The following is a 19,140-nucleotide window of genomic DNA, read 5'->3' as shown; positions in this document are numbered from 1 at the left end:
GTACTGAGCGATATTTAAAACAACAAATTAAGTTTATGTAACTGTCTATGAAACAGCATAGTGATATAGCCTAATCCACTGCACAAAAAAATGGAATTCATGATGACATGTTTGTAAGCCTAACTGAGATATAGGAACGTCACATATTACCAACCGTCACGCATGTCCAACCTCTTACGTGTATGTGTCACTATATTATATTATTTTAAATTACATTTTACCGTGACTCGAAGAGCTGCAAACAGTGTTGTAAGGCTGCGTGTACAAATCCGCTTGGAGCTCAAGTGGAATTTTGATTTGCCGACGAGAATTCTTGGGCTAACCGTTGATCTGCCGTGTGACAGGTTGGGAATAGGCACCCGCAAGCCCAGCACTAAATTCCGAGCGTGGTAAACAAAATCGGATGTTTCAGGCAGTAAAAGCCCTGATAAGAACCAAACTAGATTGTGTTAAAATCTACACACCTATGGATATTGAGTTAAGGTTAAGGTTAAAAAAACATCGTTGTTTTAGAATTTCCGAACGAAATGGTTGGCAATTAGCGTTTGCGATAATTATCGTAGCAAATAGCCTTTGGTGATGACCGCTTTAAAAACATGTTTTTCACTCGTCTCGCTGGAGTGAATGCAGAATGTGGGCTGTTGCACAAAGAAATGAGTGAGGAAGATAATCTGCATTATTCTCTGTTAACCAAAAGCTATAGTGCTATAATGTTCACGTCACCTTGGTGAGTTAGACAGAAGACGGGCCCTGCTTGCTCTGATTAGGTATTTCTGTCCCTCCCAAACTGTGTTAAAATGGTGTGCTGTGTTAAGACTGGACGTAGTTAAGCCTAGGCATAATTTCAGTTGGTGCAACCGACGTAAATTCTATTCTAAAGACTGGTCTTAACAAAGACCAACTTAGCAGTTAGGACCAGTGGGGTATACTACGATACATGAACATACCCAGGCTTTCTTTGGATAACCTATGATCCAGGTTATCCAAAGAAAGCCTGGGTATGTTCATATATACAGTGGGGAGAATAAGTATTTGAACCCATGCTAAAGTTGACTAAAAAGAGGAATATAAAATAATCTGTTAGAAATTGATCTTAATGCCTTAATTAAAAAAATGATTAAAAATCTAACCCGAACACCAATTTTAGTGAATGAAGAATGTATCGTAAAGTTGCATCCTGATAAAGTTCCCTTGGCCTTTGGAATTAAAATATCCCTACATCACCACATACCCTTCACCATACCTAGAGATTGGCATGGTGTGGCATGGCATTGGAAACTTGCCAGTGGAATGTGTTTTTTTTTTTAAAAGTTGCTACAGTAACTGTGGAGACAAAAGTTATCTTAGGGAAGGCATAATTTAAAAATGTATCACATTTGCTAAATATATATAATTTACTGAGTTTGTCTCTAACAGAGTTGACAGATTTTTCTGTTATTACATCATTTTTTTCAAATAAATACTTGAAGTCTTATAGGTTTAAGCTCAGCAAATACTTGTCATGTTAACTTTGAAGTGTGTTCTATGACTATAAAAAAGTTTAATGATAAAAATGCATTATATTTTTTTGGTTTCTCTCTACACTTGAACTGTACCCTGAATTATAGAATTACCCATATATATCATACATACAGTATACATCAGTGTTTCTCAAAGTGTGGTCCGCAAGCTATCCCAAGTGGTCCGCGAGCAGACATGGTAAAATATAATATAGATGAGTTGTTTGCAATATTGAACCAACTTGTGAATCCAAACAGTTCTACAACACTGCCTATGTAAACTATGCCAGTTTAAATCATATGAATCCTCTGACACAATAAGCAAGGTGGTTCAGTGAGTAGGCCTACTGTGTAATATACTGTTGAAGTAGGTATGTTGTTGTTTTTTTAGCTAGGTGGTTGTGTATTTTATTTTAATTGGTTAAGTGGTCCTTGGTCTGAAAATGTTTGAGAAACACTGGTATATATAACATGTATTTATGTTTTCTCTGTAGATACTATTGTTGGAACACATGATGCACCAATTCGCTGTGTAGAGTACTGCCCAGAGGTCAATGTCATGGTAACAGGCAGTTGGGACAGGTCAGTTCGACTGTGGGACCCAAGGACCCCATGCAATGCTGGAACCTTTACCCAACCTGAAAAGGTATGAATGATCTTGATCTTGTTGTGCTAGCCCAATTCAACACTTAACATTAGCTACATAAGATCATCATTAATATAAACCCTTTTTGACAGTGGTCAGAGATAAAGGCCTATTGAAAATAAAATAAATGTTGAGCATGACTAACAGATTGTGATGGGAGGAAATTTACTCATCTAATTGACATGTTATGATATCACTAGAATTGCATAACTTAACGTAAATACTGGATGTTGAACATACTAGCCATTTGTTAGTCATTATAAGTCACTAATTAATACCTTATTCTGCAAGGACTACCCTTACTGCAAGGACTACCCTTACTAGACCCTTAATTAAGAATTTCCCCTATGTAAGCTCCTAATTACCCCTTATTCATAGTTCTTAAATAAGTTGTTGCATATGAATTATGACCTAAATATGCATGGCTCAGTATGGGGCTTGTTGGGAACAGGACTTTTTATCATAATTAACATGTGCTGTATCCAACTAGCCCTGTTCCCAAGCAGAATTTTGAGTTTTTGACCATCTAATTGGCATAAACACAATGGCTGCCAAAATGGCGATTTTGGGCACTTTCTTCAGACGGGCATCATTATACCATGTAAATAAATTAATATTGCTCACACCTGTGCATCTCAGAAATCTCCTGTGGGCAATAAATAAAAAGTAAAGGCTATAAAAAATATAAAAATGCAAAAAAATATATTATTATGCTAATTAGCCTTATTATCACCTCGTGAACCATACTCTTGACTATGTTTACGGTCCTCTTTGGCAAAGAGCCTGGCCTGGCTTCATTGGTAAACAAGTGTATGTACAGTATATATAGAATATCGCTATGTTTAAGTGTAATTACAGTATGTACATTTATAAATATAAATAGAATACTATGGGTGGGATGGGGGCAAAATGTTCGCCTCCTTGTTGTCCCTGTGAAGGTTGCCATTGACATGGACACCTCAACAGGCCCAGGCAAGGAGGCACCGGGGAGGTGGGGGGTGGGCGTTGATGGAGGGGTGTGAGGAACCAGTGATGCGTTGAGCAGTTTTCACCATCCTCTGCCGTGCTTTCCGGTCGGAGGCAGAGCAGTTGCCATACCATACTGTGACACAGTTGGTGAGGATGCTCTCAATGGTGCAGCGGTAGAGGTTTAGAAGTTCACCAGGATCTGAGGAGAGAGGTTGTGTTCTTTAATTTCCTCAGAAAGAAGAGCTGCTGGTGAGCCGTCTTGATCAAGGTAGAGGTGTTGAGGGTCCAAGAGAGGTCCACAGAGATGTGGACACCCAGAAACATGAACTGGTGACATGCTCCACCTCAGTCCTGTTGATGAGGATGAGGCTTTGTGTGCTAGCTTTTGACTTCCTGAAGTCCACAATGAGGTCTTTGGTCCTCTTGGTGTTGAGAGCCAGGTTGTTGTCGGTGCTCCGCGATGTTAGGTGCTGGACCTCCTCCCTGCAGGCTGTCTCATTATTGTTGCTGATGAGAGCAATCACCGTAGTGTTGTCTGCAAACTTGACAATGGTGTTAGAGCCATGTACAGATATGCAGTTGTAGGTGAAGAGGGAGTAAAGGAGGGCTCAGCACACGCCGGTGTTCAGGGTGAAGGTTGAGTGGGTGAGGTTATCTAATCTAACAGACTGCGGTCTGTTGGTTAGGAAGTCCAGAATCTAGTTTCAGAGGGAGGTATTGATGCCCATTTCACTGAGTTTGGTGATCAATTTGGAGGGGATAATGGTGTTGAATGCTGAACTGAAGTCAATGAACAGCATTCTTACATAGGTGTTGCTATTGTCTAGGAGGGACAGGGCGGAGGGAATTGCCGTAAAGATGGCATCCTCTGTGCTCCTGTTCTGCCAAATTCTCTTGAAGCACTCTATACTGCAAACAAAAATCTACCTATGGGTACAAATAAAGTAACTTGAACTTGCACTAGTTATAAAGTTATTCATCTAGCTATTAATTCACAGGACATTCAATCATTTTACTAACAAAAAGGTTATGAAGAAATATGGGTAACACTTTATGGTAAAGGTACATGAATTATCATGAATTAATTCATGATTTTATGCATTACCTCATTCCTTAATATCCTATGAATCATCAGGGATTGACATGAATTAATATACTCTCATTCATGATGACCTCATGTAGGGCTGGGCGATAAAACGATAGAGATATATATCGCAATAGACATGTAATCGATATCAATGAAAAATACATTCGATAGAACATTCGATAATTAAAAGCAGCACACACCTCCCGCCTTACGTTGTCCATAAATAAACAGGCTAAATATATCTTGCATTGTAGCTAGTATGTGCAACTCTATCAGAGTAGGCGATAGAACAGACTCGAGTCCTTGCCCTGTGCACTCTCTCTCTCTCTCTCTCTCTCCCCGTCTCAACAGGCGCACCCCTCCTCAGCATGCACATCCAAACATTCACAATCGTGCAAGACGACTGGCTATATTGCTATTAAATCTGGTTAGCATTAGCACGCTGCACGAATTTGTTCAAAACTGTTGCATTCAAATTGACTGCTAAATTCTAATCATCTCAATCCCGATGTAAATGGAAAAGTATTTTCCAAGACTCAAACGGGCCTATTCCAAGGAGAAAAAGTATTCATTTGAAACTTACACACGTGGGTAAATTGAACAGCCTGACCAGTAGACTATGATAAACTAGCAAATCAAGCTACTTTGTTTACAATATTTCCAGGCTTTAACCAGTGCTGCTTTTCATTCAGTCTTATTTATTTGAGTGTTTTTCATGATTGTCAAGTCAAGTCAACTTTATTTCTATAGCACATTTAAAAACAACTGAGTTGAACCAAAGTGCTTACAAACAAACATAAAACAATGACAATGGTACAACAACAATAATCACATAACATGGGGGGAAAATAAATAAATAATTGAAATAATAAACTAATTGGTCAAAAATAAAATAAAGAATAAAGAGTGTGTGTGTGTGTGGGGGGGGGGGTATTAAGGTAGATTAAAAGCTTGGGAGAAAATGAAAGTCTTTAAGTTAGACTTAAAGCAGTCAATGGTTGGAGAGGACTTAATATGTACAGGTAGACTATTCCAGAGTTGGGGGGCAACAACAGGGAAGGCTCTATCACCCTTAGTTTTAAGGCGTGTTTTGGGGATATAGAGAAGATTCTGAGATGAAGACCTAAGTGATCTTGGAGTGCTGTAAGGAATTAGTAGGTCACCTATGTAACTAGGTGCCAAACCACTGAGGGCTTTGAAGACAAAAAGTAAAATTTTAAACTTAACTCTGTGCTCCACAGGTAACAGCCAACACAGGAGTTATATGCTCACGTTTCTTAGAGCCACTTAATAATCTAGCTGCTGCATTTTGAACTAGCTGAAGTCTGTTGAGAGTGGAGTGGGTCAGGCCTGCATATAAGGAATTACAATAATCTAGTCTAGATGTTATGAAAGCATGTATAAGAGTTTCAAGATCGGAGAAGGACAAAAAGGGCTTCAGTTTTGCAATGGTTCTTAACTGGAAAAAGCTGCCTTTGACCACACTATTTACTTGCTTATGAAAATTTAAAGAGGAGTCAAAGAAAACCCCAAGATTCTTTACTTCACTGTGGCAGTTTGCAGAGAGAGGTCCTAGTGCATTTTTCAAGATAGAAACATCGCTTGGAGGGCCAAAAATAATTATATCAGTTTTACTTTCGTTCAGTTGAAGAAAATTTCTTGCCATCCAGCATTTGATGTCACTGAGACAGTTAAAAATATTCTCCAAAGAACAAATGCCATTAGTGTTAACAGGCAGGTAAAACTGAGTGTCATCTGCATAGCAGTGATACTGAATGTTATACTTTTTAAAAATTGAGCCAAGGGGTAGCATATAAAGAGAGAATAAAAGAGGGCCCAAAATGGAACCCTGAGGAACACCACATTTTATAAGGGCAGAGGAAGAGGAGAATTTGCCTAAACTAACTGAAAATGATCTATCACTAAGATAAGAAGAGAACCATTGCAAAACAGAACCCTGGAGACCAACTTCATCCTCCAAGCGTTTTAATAGGATGTTATGGTCAATGGTGTCAAATGCTGCACTCGGATCAAGAAGCACCAAGAGGGCACAAGATCCAGAATCAACTGCTAAGAGAATGTCGTTTTGGACTTTAAGCAAGGCCGATTCAGTGCTGTGCAGAGATCTAAAACCTGATTGGAATTTATCACATATATTGAACTCACTCAGATAAGAAGAAACCTGAGAGAGGACAACCTTTTCTAGTATCTTTGACAGAAAAGGTAATTTAGAAATAGGCCTATAATTCTTCAGGTCACTGGGCTCAAGGTTAGGTTTTTTTAAGTAAAGGTTGCACAATTGCACGTTTAAAACCTGAGGGGACCACTCCATTGGTTAGTGAGTGATTAATTATGGCCAATACAAGAGGGCAGATGATGGTAAAAACTTCTTTAAAAAGGCGTGCAGGTAAAACATGTAAGTGGCAGGATGTAGATTTCATATGGGAGACCACCTCAGAAAGCTGGGAGGAAGATATAGCCTGAAACTGTTGGAGGCAGCTAGGTGAAAGTTCTATCACTGAGGGATCCGAATCTGGAGGTGAGATTTGAGATTTTATTTTGTCAATTTTATTGATGAAGTTGAGAAACTTCTCACAGATTTCTGTTGAAGGGGCAAGAGTAGATGACGCAGAGGCAGGATTTATAATAGAGTTAATGGTATTAAATAAAACTTTAGGCCTATGAGCATTTTTGTTGATAAGCTGAGCATAATACTCAACCTTTGCTGCCTTAACAGAGTTTTGGTAGGTCTTTAGAGAATCTCTGAAAAGGTCATAGAAGACCTGAAGCTTCTCTTTTTTCCATTTGCGCTCTGCTTTCCTGCAAGATTTTCTGACAGAACGGGTCGTGGCATTTAACCATGGAGTGGTGATAGTTTTGACACGCTTTTGTTTTAGTGGGGCAACACAGTCTAAGGTCTCAAGACAGTGTGCATTAAAGAGAGTGACTAATTCTTCAATGTCAGAGCAGGTGGAAATAGCAACAGAGATAGTAGGTGAGTGAGAGAGGATGAAAGTATTAGAGAATGTTGTGGCTGTGGTGGAATTAATAGAACGGGCAAAGGAATAGGACTTAGGGGGAGATACAGGGATACAAAACAAAATAGATTCAAATAAAATCAAAAAATGATCAGAGACCCCAACATCCATAATTTCTAAGTTGGAAACATTGAAACCATAAGACAATACTAGGTCTAATGTGTGGCCTTTCTGATGTAACAGATTGCACAAGATTGAAAGAGTCCACAAGGCATAAAAAGTCCTTAACCAAAGGTTTTGATGGGCAACAGATGTGAATGTTAAAATCCCCTAAAATCATGAAATTGTCAGAGCGAGAGGCCATAAAAGATAGTAGATCAGCAAATTCTTGAATGAAATTACAATTAAGCTTAATTTTTGGTGGTCGGTAAACTAATGCACAGAGGAGGGTGGCATTTATCTTTACAAGCTGTACCTGAAAAGTGGAGAACATATCAATTTGTACAATTCTACATTTAAAGTTGTTATTATAAACAGTGACCAGACCACCTCCATGACCAGTAGCCCTAGGGCAGGGGTGGGCAAACTTTTTGGCTCAAGGGCCACATTGGGTTTTGAAAATTGGCCGGCGGGCCGCACAACCCCCCACGACACACGCGTAAAAAAATAAATTTTTTTATAGCCTATAATTTAGTATGAAAAGTATTTGTTTTAAAATACTGCTAATTTGTTTTTAAAATACTGCTAATTTTATGCTGTTTAACAAATGTATAAATTGTGCACTGTCGCTTTAAGACAGTCGCTTTAATTCACGTTTATTTCTCATTGATCTTCTGCCTGCTCCGCTATGGCTAGTGCTACCTACGGCTGGGCCCTCTCACAGTTTTTAAATGGTCAGTAGTGGGAACTACTGTTGCCTTCATGATTTCCTTTTAAAACTTTCTTATAAGAAGGAGATATCAATTATCAACAATCACAAGCCAGCTGGAACCTGCGGCTCTCTCTCCCTCTCGTGAGTGCAGACGCGTTCCCAATTAAATGGATTGCATAATGTTCACGTTAGATCTGCTGCAAAGGAGATAACTAAGAGTTAACTTAGAGATAACATCATGTAAAACTATTTAACATGATGTTTTGACATTGACATTGTAAACGTTATCTAAGGAGAGTGAAAAGCAGTTTGCAGTAAAGCTAACGTCGTCTCTATCCCAGGAAAAAAATAGCGAGCAGCCTGATAACTAAATGAAATGCTCGGCGGGCCGGATGAAAGTGCTTGGCGGGCCGGATCTGGCCCGCGGGCCGCAGTTTGCCCACCCCTGCCCTAGGGGAATTCATGAAGCTGCAGTGAGGAGGGCAGAGTTCTCCAAGTGGAATGACGTCGTTACCGCTGAGCCAAGACTCCGTTATAAACAAAAAGTCCAGGTGATGAGACGTGAAGCGGTCGTTTAAAATGAAAGTCTTGTTACAAATAGATTAGGCGTTCAATAACGCAAATTTGACGGGAGGAGGGTCTTGCGCATGCTGCAGAACTTCCTGCGGTGAACCAGCTGTGAGAACTTTTACCTTCGGATGAAGGTCTTGCGGCGGTTCAGGCGCAGTCTGACATGGTGATGTGACATTCTCAGCAGCTCCATCAAAGTTGTCCAAGATGTGAGAGACAGATTCTCGCTGCGTTGTTGGTCGCTGTAGATTCTCCACTGACACTGAGTTGTTTGCGGGAGCGGACTGCTCTGGAAAACCGAGTTGATTAGGCAAGAAATCCCATGGAGATGATGGAGGGATGCTTTCGTCTGTCGCACGGATGATAGAGCGACCTGCGCCTCTGTGCAAGTAGCGTTTCCGCCGGAGGATCCCCGCTGCCCGGCAAAGGTGGAGCACCTCGATGTTGATGGTGTCGGTGGAGGCGAACTGTCGAAGTTCAAGGGGTGTGTACTGAAAGCCCCCCATAGCCAAAACACAAACTCCGACACGGCTTGATGCATCAGCCAGTCCAAAGTGTGCAATTTAATCACCTAGCTAGCATGAAGCCCCAATCTCCGGCTGGTCAGTCAACCGACTAAACCAGCAGCTGGACAGTCAACCAACTATATGAACCCAGCGTATTCAGGATAGAAAAGGAGAGACACTAGCAAGCTCGAATCCAGCACAGCTTCCACCACACAAGCAGACAGCAAGTCCAATAGCAGTGAAGGCCTTGCTGATGGCAATCGGCAGGGGGGGAAAAAACAGCTGAACACCAGGCGAAAAAACAGCGCAGGTAGAACTCGGACTAGAGGCAGACTTCATAAAACGCAATAAAAGTGTGGAAAAACAAGATAAACCGTTTAAATAAAAAAGGCTATCTATAACTGTACAGCTAAATTAACGAATCTACAATAATTGAAGAAAAATAATCAGGAATAAAATAGTAAAATATTAAAAAATCCGAATAAAAACAGGTCAGACGGCTTGCAGCCAGCGTCCCCGTTGCTAAGCGACCGAAAAGATTGTGTTGCTATTTCTTTTCCCTGTTTGCTTTGATTGATAACTGAGGTGATTAAAATCAGAGGAAGGTTAAGTTTAAAATAAAAGTGTTTAAATTGGACTTTTTTTTCTTCTGGTCCTTATCTGAAAAAGATTTTTTTTTTAAAAATCAATAATTATCGATATCAACTGATATGAAATGCTTATATTGTGATACAGTTTTCAGCCATATCGCCCAGCCCTAACCTCATGTATGAACAACACATCAACTAAAGCATTAGGTGTGATGGGTATATCATTATGATTTCTTAAGCATGATCATCATGATTACATGAATTTTAGGTTAATTTCTCATGCATTCATCATGTCTGTGGTAGGGCTGCACAATTAATCGAATTTTAATCACGATCACGATTTTGGCTTCCCACGATCAAATTTGAGTGATCGAGCGATATTAAAAATGCGTGCTCTATCCATAGAACCAACCTGGCAATCCTACACTACAAAACAAATCAAGCGCTCCTTAAACTTGTCTGACCATGTGCCTGCATGCAGCCTTTCAATGACAGCTGCTCCCTGCACTGCTCAGCCTGATGCACTGCTCAGTTTGGATGCACTGTGGACTAATAGCATTATGTTAACTATTAGTAGGCTATTTAGATTATACAAAAAACGACGATCAAAAATCTAATGTGTGGTATGTTTGGCGCAGCAGAAGGCCAAGAGCTTGTCCCCCGAAACGGATCATCCGTTGTTCGAAAATATTTCGGATTTCAGGCAAGTGAAGTTAACCAAAACATAAGCAAAGCAGGGCTCTCAACTCATACCGTGAAACACATCACATGACGTAAACCACACATGCCTTTTTTATCACGTTAACTTTTAGTCTTTGTTTGCTTCCTCCAATATAGCCTATAATAAGTGTTGAGCTAACGACGGGATTCGTTAATTTATTCATGTATTTTATAAGCTACATGTGCAACCTACAATGCATATGCGTTTCAAGACAGCCTATGCAAAACGAGTGAACAGTAATGAAAATGTAGCCTACACGTCAGTGGTTTACATATCAACGAATGACTAAACCAGGGGTGTCCAAACTGCGGCCCGCCACGCACTTCCGGCCCGCCGAGCATTTATTAGTTTATCATAGGCTGCTCGCTATTTTTTTCCAGCGATAGACGACGTTGTGGTCAACTTTAGGCTACTGCAAACTGCTTTACACTCTTCTTAGACTACGTTTATAATGTCAATGTCAAAACAGCTTATTACATCAAGATAGATAGTATCTCCATAGCAGCAGATCTAACTGCTACTCAATTTGGGAATGTATTTGAGTGCACGAGAGGAAGAGAGCACGATGGCAATTATAAACTGTAAGAGGGCACAGCCATAGGCACAGCACTAGCCATAGCAAAGAGTCTTAAAGTGACAGTGCACCATTTATAAATGATTTAAACAGCATCAAATTAACAGTATTTCTTAAGAAATTAAGTTGTCATTTAAATAATACAAAATGTTATTATTATTATTATTATTATTATTATTATTATTATTAGTGTGTGGCCCGCCGGCCAATTTTCAAAACCCAATGTGGTCCTTGAGTCAAAAAGTTTGGAAACCTCTGGACTAAGCGATTAAACTCAGGAACAAGAAGCAGAGCTTAACTGGCTAATGGGGAGCGTTGGGAGGATTCCCGGTGGGCCGTTAACGTTTCCCCAAATACTAACAAAGTAGCATGCACAAAAAATTTGTTTGGAAGTTGCAGTCAAGTCTATATTTGCAGTAATTTAGGGGAGTAAATGTGAAGGGAAGAATTTGGATGAGCCAGATAGCAAGTCCAATATGTTTAGGGAAAAAATATTTTTGTCACTAAAATTAATTAATAATCGTGATAAATAATCGTGATCTCAATGTTGATCAAAATAATTGTGATTATCATTTTGGGCATAATTGTGCAGCCCTAGTCTGTGGCCCCTCAACTAAAGTAGTGAATAATGACATGTGTTTAGAGAACTCCAATGTTATGTTCAAATCAGAATTTGAGCAGTAATGACCACATTTTTGGCAGAAAAATAAATAGTCATGATCATGCTTAATACATCATAATTCATAATGATGTGCCAACTGTACCTAATACTTTAGTACAGTCATGTATGAGGTCACAAATGACAAACTATGAACTCAGCAATGCGAACAGAACGCTTGTAGCCTCCCTGTCTGTGTGACTGCAGATAGATCGGTGAGTTGCACAGTTTTGAAAACGAACGTTAAGGGTTGTTTTAAGGACATGTTTGTGCATGCCCATTGCCAGCCACTCTGAAACAGTCTAAGGCGATTCAAAACTATCTAAAACTAACTAAATTATCCTTTAAGGATATTTCCGTCAGGATGACCGCGTCGCCTCCAGCTTAATTTCTCCAAAACGGAGCTTTTGGTACAGCTATTCCCCAACAGATTAATATCTTCACTGACCTTAATAAAATCGGCACGTTACTTTGGCGCCATAATAGATTTTTGGGCATGCCGTTTTTTCATAAACATTTTTTAAAAAAAAGATGAAAACACTTCTTTTTTGATTCCATATTTCTACCACATTGCCTTAAAATCTTTTGGCATGTGACCGTGTAATTTTCAGTCAGAACAAACATATTGGTCAAAAGAAAATTAACATTAAGTTGATATGGGTATGAACTATACTGCCCTGCAAAAGGCAAAAGACCTTAACTGGATATCTTGCATGAAAGTCCATGCTGATTATATTTAAGTATATGCAGAAAATATAAGAAAGTGACCAATATTGAATATTTACTCATATTTTGATATATATTGATAAATACATGGATATATATTAGGGGTGTGAATCTCTCATGTAAAAGACGATACGATTCGCATCTAGATACATGGGCACGATTCGATACAAGAAAAGATACATGTTTATAAAAAACGATTCAGTACGATTCGATGCGATGCGATGCGATGCGATTCGATGCAGTTCAAGAATGGAAAGCATTCTGAAAGAATTTTTATAATTTGCTCAAGGTGCACATTCATTTTATATTATCAATTATCATGGTCATGGTTGTCAATTAGGCAACAAAATGTGTGAATATAATTATCTAAACTGAGGTTTGTTTCATATACTGTATTGAAATGAAAAAAGAATAGTCTACATTTCAGTCAAGCACAGCAGCCAATTACAACATAAAAATAAATTTTTATAGACTTTATAGAGTTATATCTGATTGTTTTCATGGAGCTGTAGCCTTGTTGAGGTAAGACAATACCGAAATAAAATAAATCAGTGCTTAAGACACTCTTGGCCTTTTCTCATATAGGCCTAGCCTACCCTACAAGAATAAAATAGGCCTACAAATCAATGAACTCTCTGGGCTTATTTTGTTCCAACAGTAGACCTAATGCAGAAACCTAAAATGCCACAAGTCTGAGTGAATATGAACAAAATCATTGGCCAATAATTTATGCATCGTTTTAGCAGCAAGGGCCAAATTATTATTTAACATTAAGGAAATCCTTTCATCAAAGGTAAGGCTACTCTACAGACTATCGTTGCTGTTTAGGAAAGCTATAAGTGCTTAATTTCGCGCTGGATTTCGAAAAACAAAAGCCGACCGAGTGCAAGTTGTCACATGGTTAAGTTGCAATAGATGTATGGTTAATGAGGTCATTTGACAACTTTGGGCAATGAATGTAACCAAAAACGAACTGCATTACCCACAATTCCGTGCCACGTATAGTTTCAAAACCGGAAGTGGGATGAACGCGCTGCTTGGAACGTAAATGAGTCTGAGCGAGCAGAAAAGGTTGTGCACCGATTCATAACAAGTAAATCGATATAACGACCGGTTCATTTCAGTTTTTTTCCGATACGGGGCTTCACGTATCGATGTAGCCGTATCTTACACGTTAAAAACGGATACCGATACGTATCAGTTAATCTTTACACCCCTAATATATATGTATTTAACATAGTATATTTATTTAGATGTGCTTAAAGTTTCTTTGTTGTATAGCCAAATGTATTAAAGGTTTTAATGGAGATAAGTCTGTAAATAAATCAATCTTATCCCAATCTTTTTTATCAAAATTCATTGTAATCATATAGGCTAAGAGTTGTCAAAATGTTCAAATGTAGGCTATGGCCTATTTCTTTACGCAAAGGCTGACTGACTGTCATCAGCTCTGAATGAAGAATTAAAGCAATAGTGCTATTGAGGAAGAAACGTAAAAGAAAGCACAGTGAACGTTATTTTAAATCTCAACTTTTCCTGCACTCAGCATTTCTCATTTTTCTGACAACATAAGTCCCATTGCTCCAAGGCCTAATTAGTCCAACCACAGCATTTTTAACAAGTGTCAGGAACAGGCTTGGGTAGATTTAAATGCCTACCCAAAAATTCTGTCTTGTTATTGTATTGTGTGCACAAGGCTTAAGTTAAAGAATACAAATACCCGTGTCTCCCATGTTTTGCCTGTAGCCTAGTTATAGGTTTGTGCCAGTATGACCACCTTCCCCTCCTATTGCGTTCGTTTATGTTTTGTGAATGAGCCTCTGGCTGTGCCTGTTCATTGATTTCACTGATCTCTAAAAAGCACTGGATTGACTAACCTAGCCTATTGTCGCCGGCGCCACCCTATCAATAATAAAGTGATTCTTTACAGTGTTTCCGCTAGATTTGTTTTTAACAGTGGCGGCAATTTTTTTAAATTCTAGTTGCTAATCACACCATTTAGCCTAACGTGACTTGAGAGGGACAGAATTCAGAAACTAAAGACCGGCCCATCTTCTGTCTGACTGTCACGGTACCGAGCGGAGTTACCTTCAATCAAAGTGGGTGTGACCAATGAAGCAGAGGCAGTGGTTGAGAATGGACCATAAATGTAATGATGTGTCTTGAACACAACACAAGCAGAGGGGTTCATAGAAAAATTACCAAACAAAGAAAGGGAAAAAAATAGCAATAATTCTTCAAAAGGAAATAGATTCCACAGGTGACTATTTTCAAAATGCAGGGTCGTAACACTCACGTTGCGCATCACCAGCAACATCAAGACTGACATCACATGAAACAGAGGGGTACATATAATTTATAGTGTCTTTAGAGAGTAAATGTTCTGTGTGCCTTTGTGGTTTTGGCAATGTCCTTGCACTTTTTGCATTTTATCATGTTCCTAGGCATACCAAAAATGGAAAATATAGTAGATATGGGATCTGGGAAGGTATTTGTCTATATTATTTTAAGTATTATGGTAACATTATCATTAATTTCCCCTTCCAAAGGTTTACACTCTGTCAGTTGCTGGAGATCGACTTATTGTGGGAACAGCTGGAAGGAGGGTGCTTGTATGGGACCTCAGAAACATGGGTTATGTCCAGCAGAGAAGAGAGTCTAGTCTGAAGTATCAGACTCGTTGCATCCGTGCTTTTCCAAACAAACAGGTTTGCCTTGTTATTTCCTTGTTTTTGTAAATTAAACCAAATTTAATGTAGACATGATGCAAATGATAACACAGTATAATACTGTATGTATACAGTACACTGCAAAAAAATAAAATCTAACCAAGTGTTATTAATCTTATATTAAGATCAAACAATCTATTTGGTATTGTTTTACAGGAAAGCGCTAGGTAAGTCTCTTTATACTGAAAACAATACCATCAACATTGTTTGATCTTGATATAAGCTTAATAACAGTTTTATATATAATTAATACACAAGCAGTTTTTGCAGTGTAAGTTTCTGTGTTTCTTTTACTTTTATGTTTCATTCAGTCATGAGTGAATTATATGCATATAAATAGAGCCATTGTTTCTTTTCTTTTTTCAACATACATGTGTGTGTGTGAGATTCTAACATTTTTTTTTTAGAATGGGCAATAATAACTGACTGTTTAGTTGTATGTGGTTTATGCTATCTGCAGGGTTATGTTTTGAGCTCAATTGAGGGAAGGGTGGCTGTGGAGTATCTGGATCCCAGTCTGGAAGTGCAGAAGAAGAAATATGCATTTAAATGTCACCGTCTGAAGGAGAATGGCATTGAGCAGGTCTACCCTGTCAACGCTATCTCTTTTCACAGTATTCACAACACCTTTGCCACAGGTACACTTTCCTATTAGTTCTATCTTCTACTATGACTGTACTGTGCAGTAATTCCGTGGAAATGCATGGATTCCAGTTGCTTCCAGTAGCAGCAACTGGAATCCATGCATTTCCACGGAATTATTTTTGGAATCGTATCCCTTATCATACCTGTTCATTTGTACTCGTCGCTCGACTTATCGTGACTAAATTCAAGATGGCGACCAACGGTAAATTTCCGGAAGGTACTGTCTGTATAAATCGTCTTGTAAATAAACTACCAGTGCTTTTTCAAAGTTCTTAGTGTTTTTTAAATGTCAAGGCCCTCGGAAGTCTACCGATGAAGTGTGGAGCTACTTTGAGCCTTGTAAATGGTGTAAAACATTGATTTATTTGCATGGCTAGGCCGATGCCCGAGGCACCCCCCTTGAAAAACTGTTGGTAGCATCGGCTAACTAGCACCAGATTTCTGAGTGCAGGGGACAAGCCGAGATGAGCTATGAGACATACGTTCACACTCGGTATCATGTTTCAACACACTTTAGGTCAATATCAAACCGGAATTCTCTAATGATTATATTTATTCTAAACAGGATTATTTGTTATGTGTGGAACCTTGCTCTTGCCAAAATGAATTTGAAGGGTATGGTACCACTAGTGGGGGTTTTATGGGGGTCCAAAAACCCTCTCCGGCAGAGGTGACTCTTTTGGAACCCCATATTTGGACCCCCAAATGACCATGTGGGCACTTGATGATCCTAATGGGATTTATACCAACTTCACCGTGGTGCCATAGTCAACGTCAAAACAGTTATACACAGTTAATTACTTTACTACTGACTGATAATGGGTTACCATCAAAAACATAGCCTGAAAAAAGCAACCCTTACCCCAGTAATGTTTGAATGACTGAATAAAAAAAACCTAAAGACATTTATTCTGCAGAGGAGTTGCTGCTTACATCTCGTGACCGTGCGTCTTCAGCTGTGCTTCATATGTGCCTTTCGCTATAGACCAAAAAATGAGTAGGCCTAGGCTAATAATTGGATATAGGTAATTGCTATGCATAAATGTATTGTCATAATCAGTTACCTTGTCAACCCACAAATAATAGTATATGACAACATTTACTTTTTTATATTATTTACCACAAAGTCTGGTATAATACAGCCTAAACAATGTAGGCATTAAGTCAAGTATCAGTAGCTTAATCCAAGTAGGTAGGTATCCAAGTAGGTAGTTCCAGAAATATGCTTAACCAACATGGACGCGCGAGAACGCTCGTGCCCAACACTACACTCGTGCATGAGCTGTCATCTCAGTGTGTCCCACAGAATTGAATTCTATTTGTGGTGGTAGGTTTGCAGAATTAACTCGAATGCAACAGTTTTTAACAAATTAGTGCAGCGCGGTTATGATTCTAACCAGATTTAAGCACAATTTAGTACAACCAGGAAAATCATTGTGTGGTGGTCAATGTTGATATTGTGGTGGGCCGCCACAAATAAATCAATGTATGGGAAACACTGCATCTACCAATCAGCATGTAAAAACTGGTGCTAGAGGTTGCAACCATGTAACGCCATGTTTTCAAAAATGTCGGCGGCCAAATGCCATGCTAAGTGGCTGAAGCTAACCCTCCAAATCCTGACCCCCTGGCTGTGACCTAACCCATGTATAAATATAGTGAAGTAACATTGTGCAGTAGAAACATTATATAAATGGGAACACTTATGTTCTAACTATAAAAATGGCGAAATCAACCATATGCATGCAAGATACACTCTTCACAATGACTGCTAAGAGCTGTTATTAGACATTCACTAAGATGTATAGCCCAGCAGAAATCTATCTAAAATAAAACTTTTTCGAAGTACCATTCATTATGTTGTAAAATATTGAAGTTGTGGGGAGTTTATATGACTTAAACTGTATGTTTTGAAGTGTTGAATTTCCCAGTGTATATAATGTACTATATAAATAAACTTGCCTTGCTTTACCTACTTGCTAACGTATGTTGATTAGCATTTGATTTTTACCCTTTTGTACAGCCAGATTTTTTATTAAGTCTTTTATTTCCATTGACAGGTGGTTCTGATGGCTTTGTGAACATATGGGATCCCTTTAACAAGAAGCGTCTGTGCCAGTTCCACCGCTATCCCACCAGCATTGCATCTTTGGCTTTCAGTATTGATGGAAGCCTCCTTGCAATTGCTTCATCTTATATGCAGGAGCAGGGTGATATCACACACCCAGAGGATGCCATTTTTATCCGACAGGTCACAGACGCTGAGACCAAGCCAAAGTGAGTTATTTCATCTGGTCACAAAAAAACATGAGTACCTGTGGACTCTTTAAGGTAAGAAAAATACTGCAGAAAAAAACACTTTTTTGATTTTGATAGATTATTAATACCACTTGGTTAGATTTTATTAGTTAAGCAGTTTTTGTAGTGTGCTAACAATAAGTAGGAAGTAGTAGTAAAGTAAGTAAGTCTTTATTTATATAGCACATTTTTATGCACAGAGTGTAACCCACAGCACTGTACACACAGACATCAAGACATAGACAAACAAATTAACAAATAATTGAAAATAAACAGAAAGATTAGATGTATTCTATAGAAATGGAGTCTGTTGCTCTTTTCTTTTAGCACCCAAAAGCACAATACAACATTTTATCTGGGAACTGTCACACATGACCCTCATGCTTTTCTAGTCGTTTTCTGCAACCATATTTATAAACAACCAGCTTGCGAGTACAGTCAAATCGGTATTTAAAAATACTGCTCTAACTTTTATTGTTTTTTTTAATGCCTAAAAAACATTTGTGGACATGATTTAATAAAAAAAAAAAACACTCTTGTTTTGGTTTGCAGGTCAACTTGAATGTCTCATGGATAACCAATCTCTTGGTCACCTGTTGTCACCCAATTTTGCCTGTTTTTCCCCTTACACTATTTTTACTCTTTTTTTCTGCCTCTGTCATACTGTAGAATATGTTTATTCTCTCCTCTCTTTTTATTCCCCATAGTTTGCCATTTGAAAGACGACTTGTATATCTACTTAGTGTTTTGTGTACATTTTCAGACTCCATGCTGCCCTGGCATCACTCTTACTTGAGTGTTTCCTGGTTTCCAACAAATAAACAAATGAAATATAACTTTCTTTTACAGTGTATTTTGACAACTCATAAATATGATTGGGGTCTTGAGATCAACTGCTGACTTGACTGTGACTCGCCCTAAAACTGACGCTGCCATGTCAAGAGCATTTTGGCATGGCACAATGTGGAGGAGCTACCTGAAACATACTGTACATCTACGGTGACCCTCTTCATTGTATTCCCTGTAATACAGTTTCAGCTTGCCTCATCAAGGCTCTTTGAATAGAAATCTTT

At 38.8% G+C, this 19,140-nt stretch overlaps 1 protein-coding gene across 2 annotated transcripts in view; it reads left to right on the top strand.

The window, feature by feature from the left end:
• Positions 1-18,903, top strand: part of LOC143116551 (mitotic checkpoint protein BUB3-like) — a 106,220-nt gene extending 87,317 nt beyond the window's left edge. The window contains exons 5-9 of one of the 2 annotated variants that reach the window (XM_076277732.1): positions 1,994-2,145; positions 14,945-15,103; positions 15,585-15,762; positions 17,830-18,100; positions 18,620-18,903. In XM_076277732.1, the coding sequence (XP_076133847.1) occupies positions 1,994-2,145; positions 14,945-15,103; positions 15,585-15,762; positions 17,830-18,050 (710 nt within the window). In that variant the 3' untranslated portion in view covers positions 18,051-18,100; positions 18,620-18,903. The remainder of the gene's footprint in view (positions 1-1,993; positions 2,146-14,944; positions 15,104-15,584; positions 15,763-17,829; positions 18,101-18,619) is intronic. The other variant, XM_076277733.1, reaches the window with a different exon arrangement.
• The last annotated feature ends 237 nt before the right edge of the window (positions 18,904-19,140 follow it).

The sequence above is a fragment of the Alosa pseudoharengus genome, unplaced genomic scaffold (genome assembly GCF_046254945.1).
Source record: "Alosa pseudoharengus isolate Yale_2024_CS ecotype anadromous, Long Island Sound unplaced genomic scaffold, YU_APseudo_1.1 YU_APseudo_1.1_scf_11, whole genome shotgun sequence".
In the NCBI taxonomy this organism is placed as follows: domain Eukaryota; kingdom Metazoa; phylum Chordata; class Actinopteri; order Clupeiformes; family Clupeidae; genus Alosa; species Alosa pseudoharengus.
Note: the sequence above shows the minus strand (reverse complement) of the source record. Positions and strands in the feature narration are given on the sequence as shown.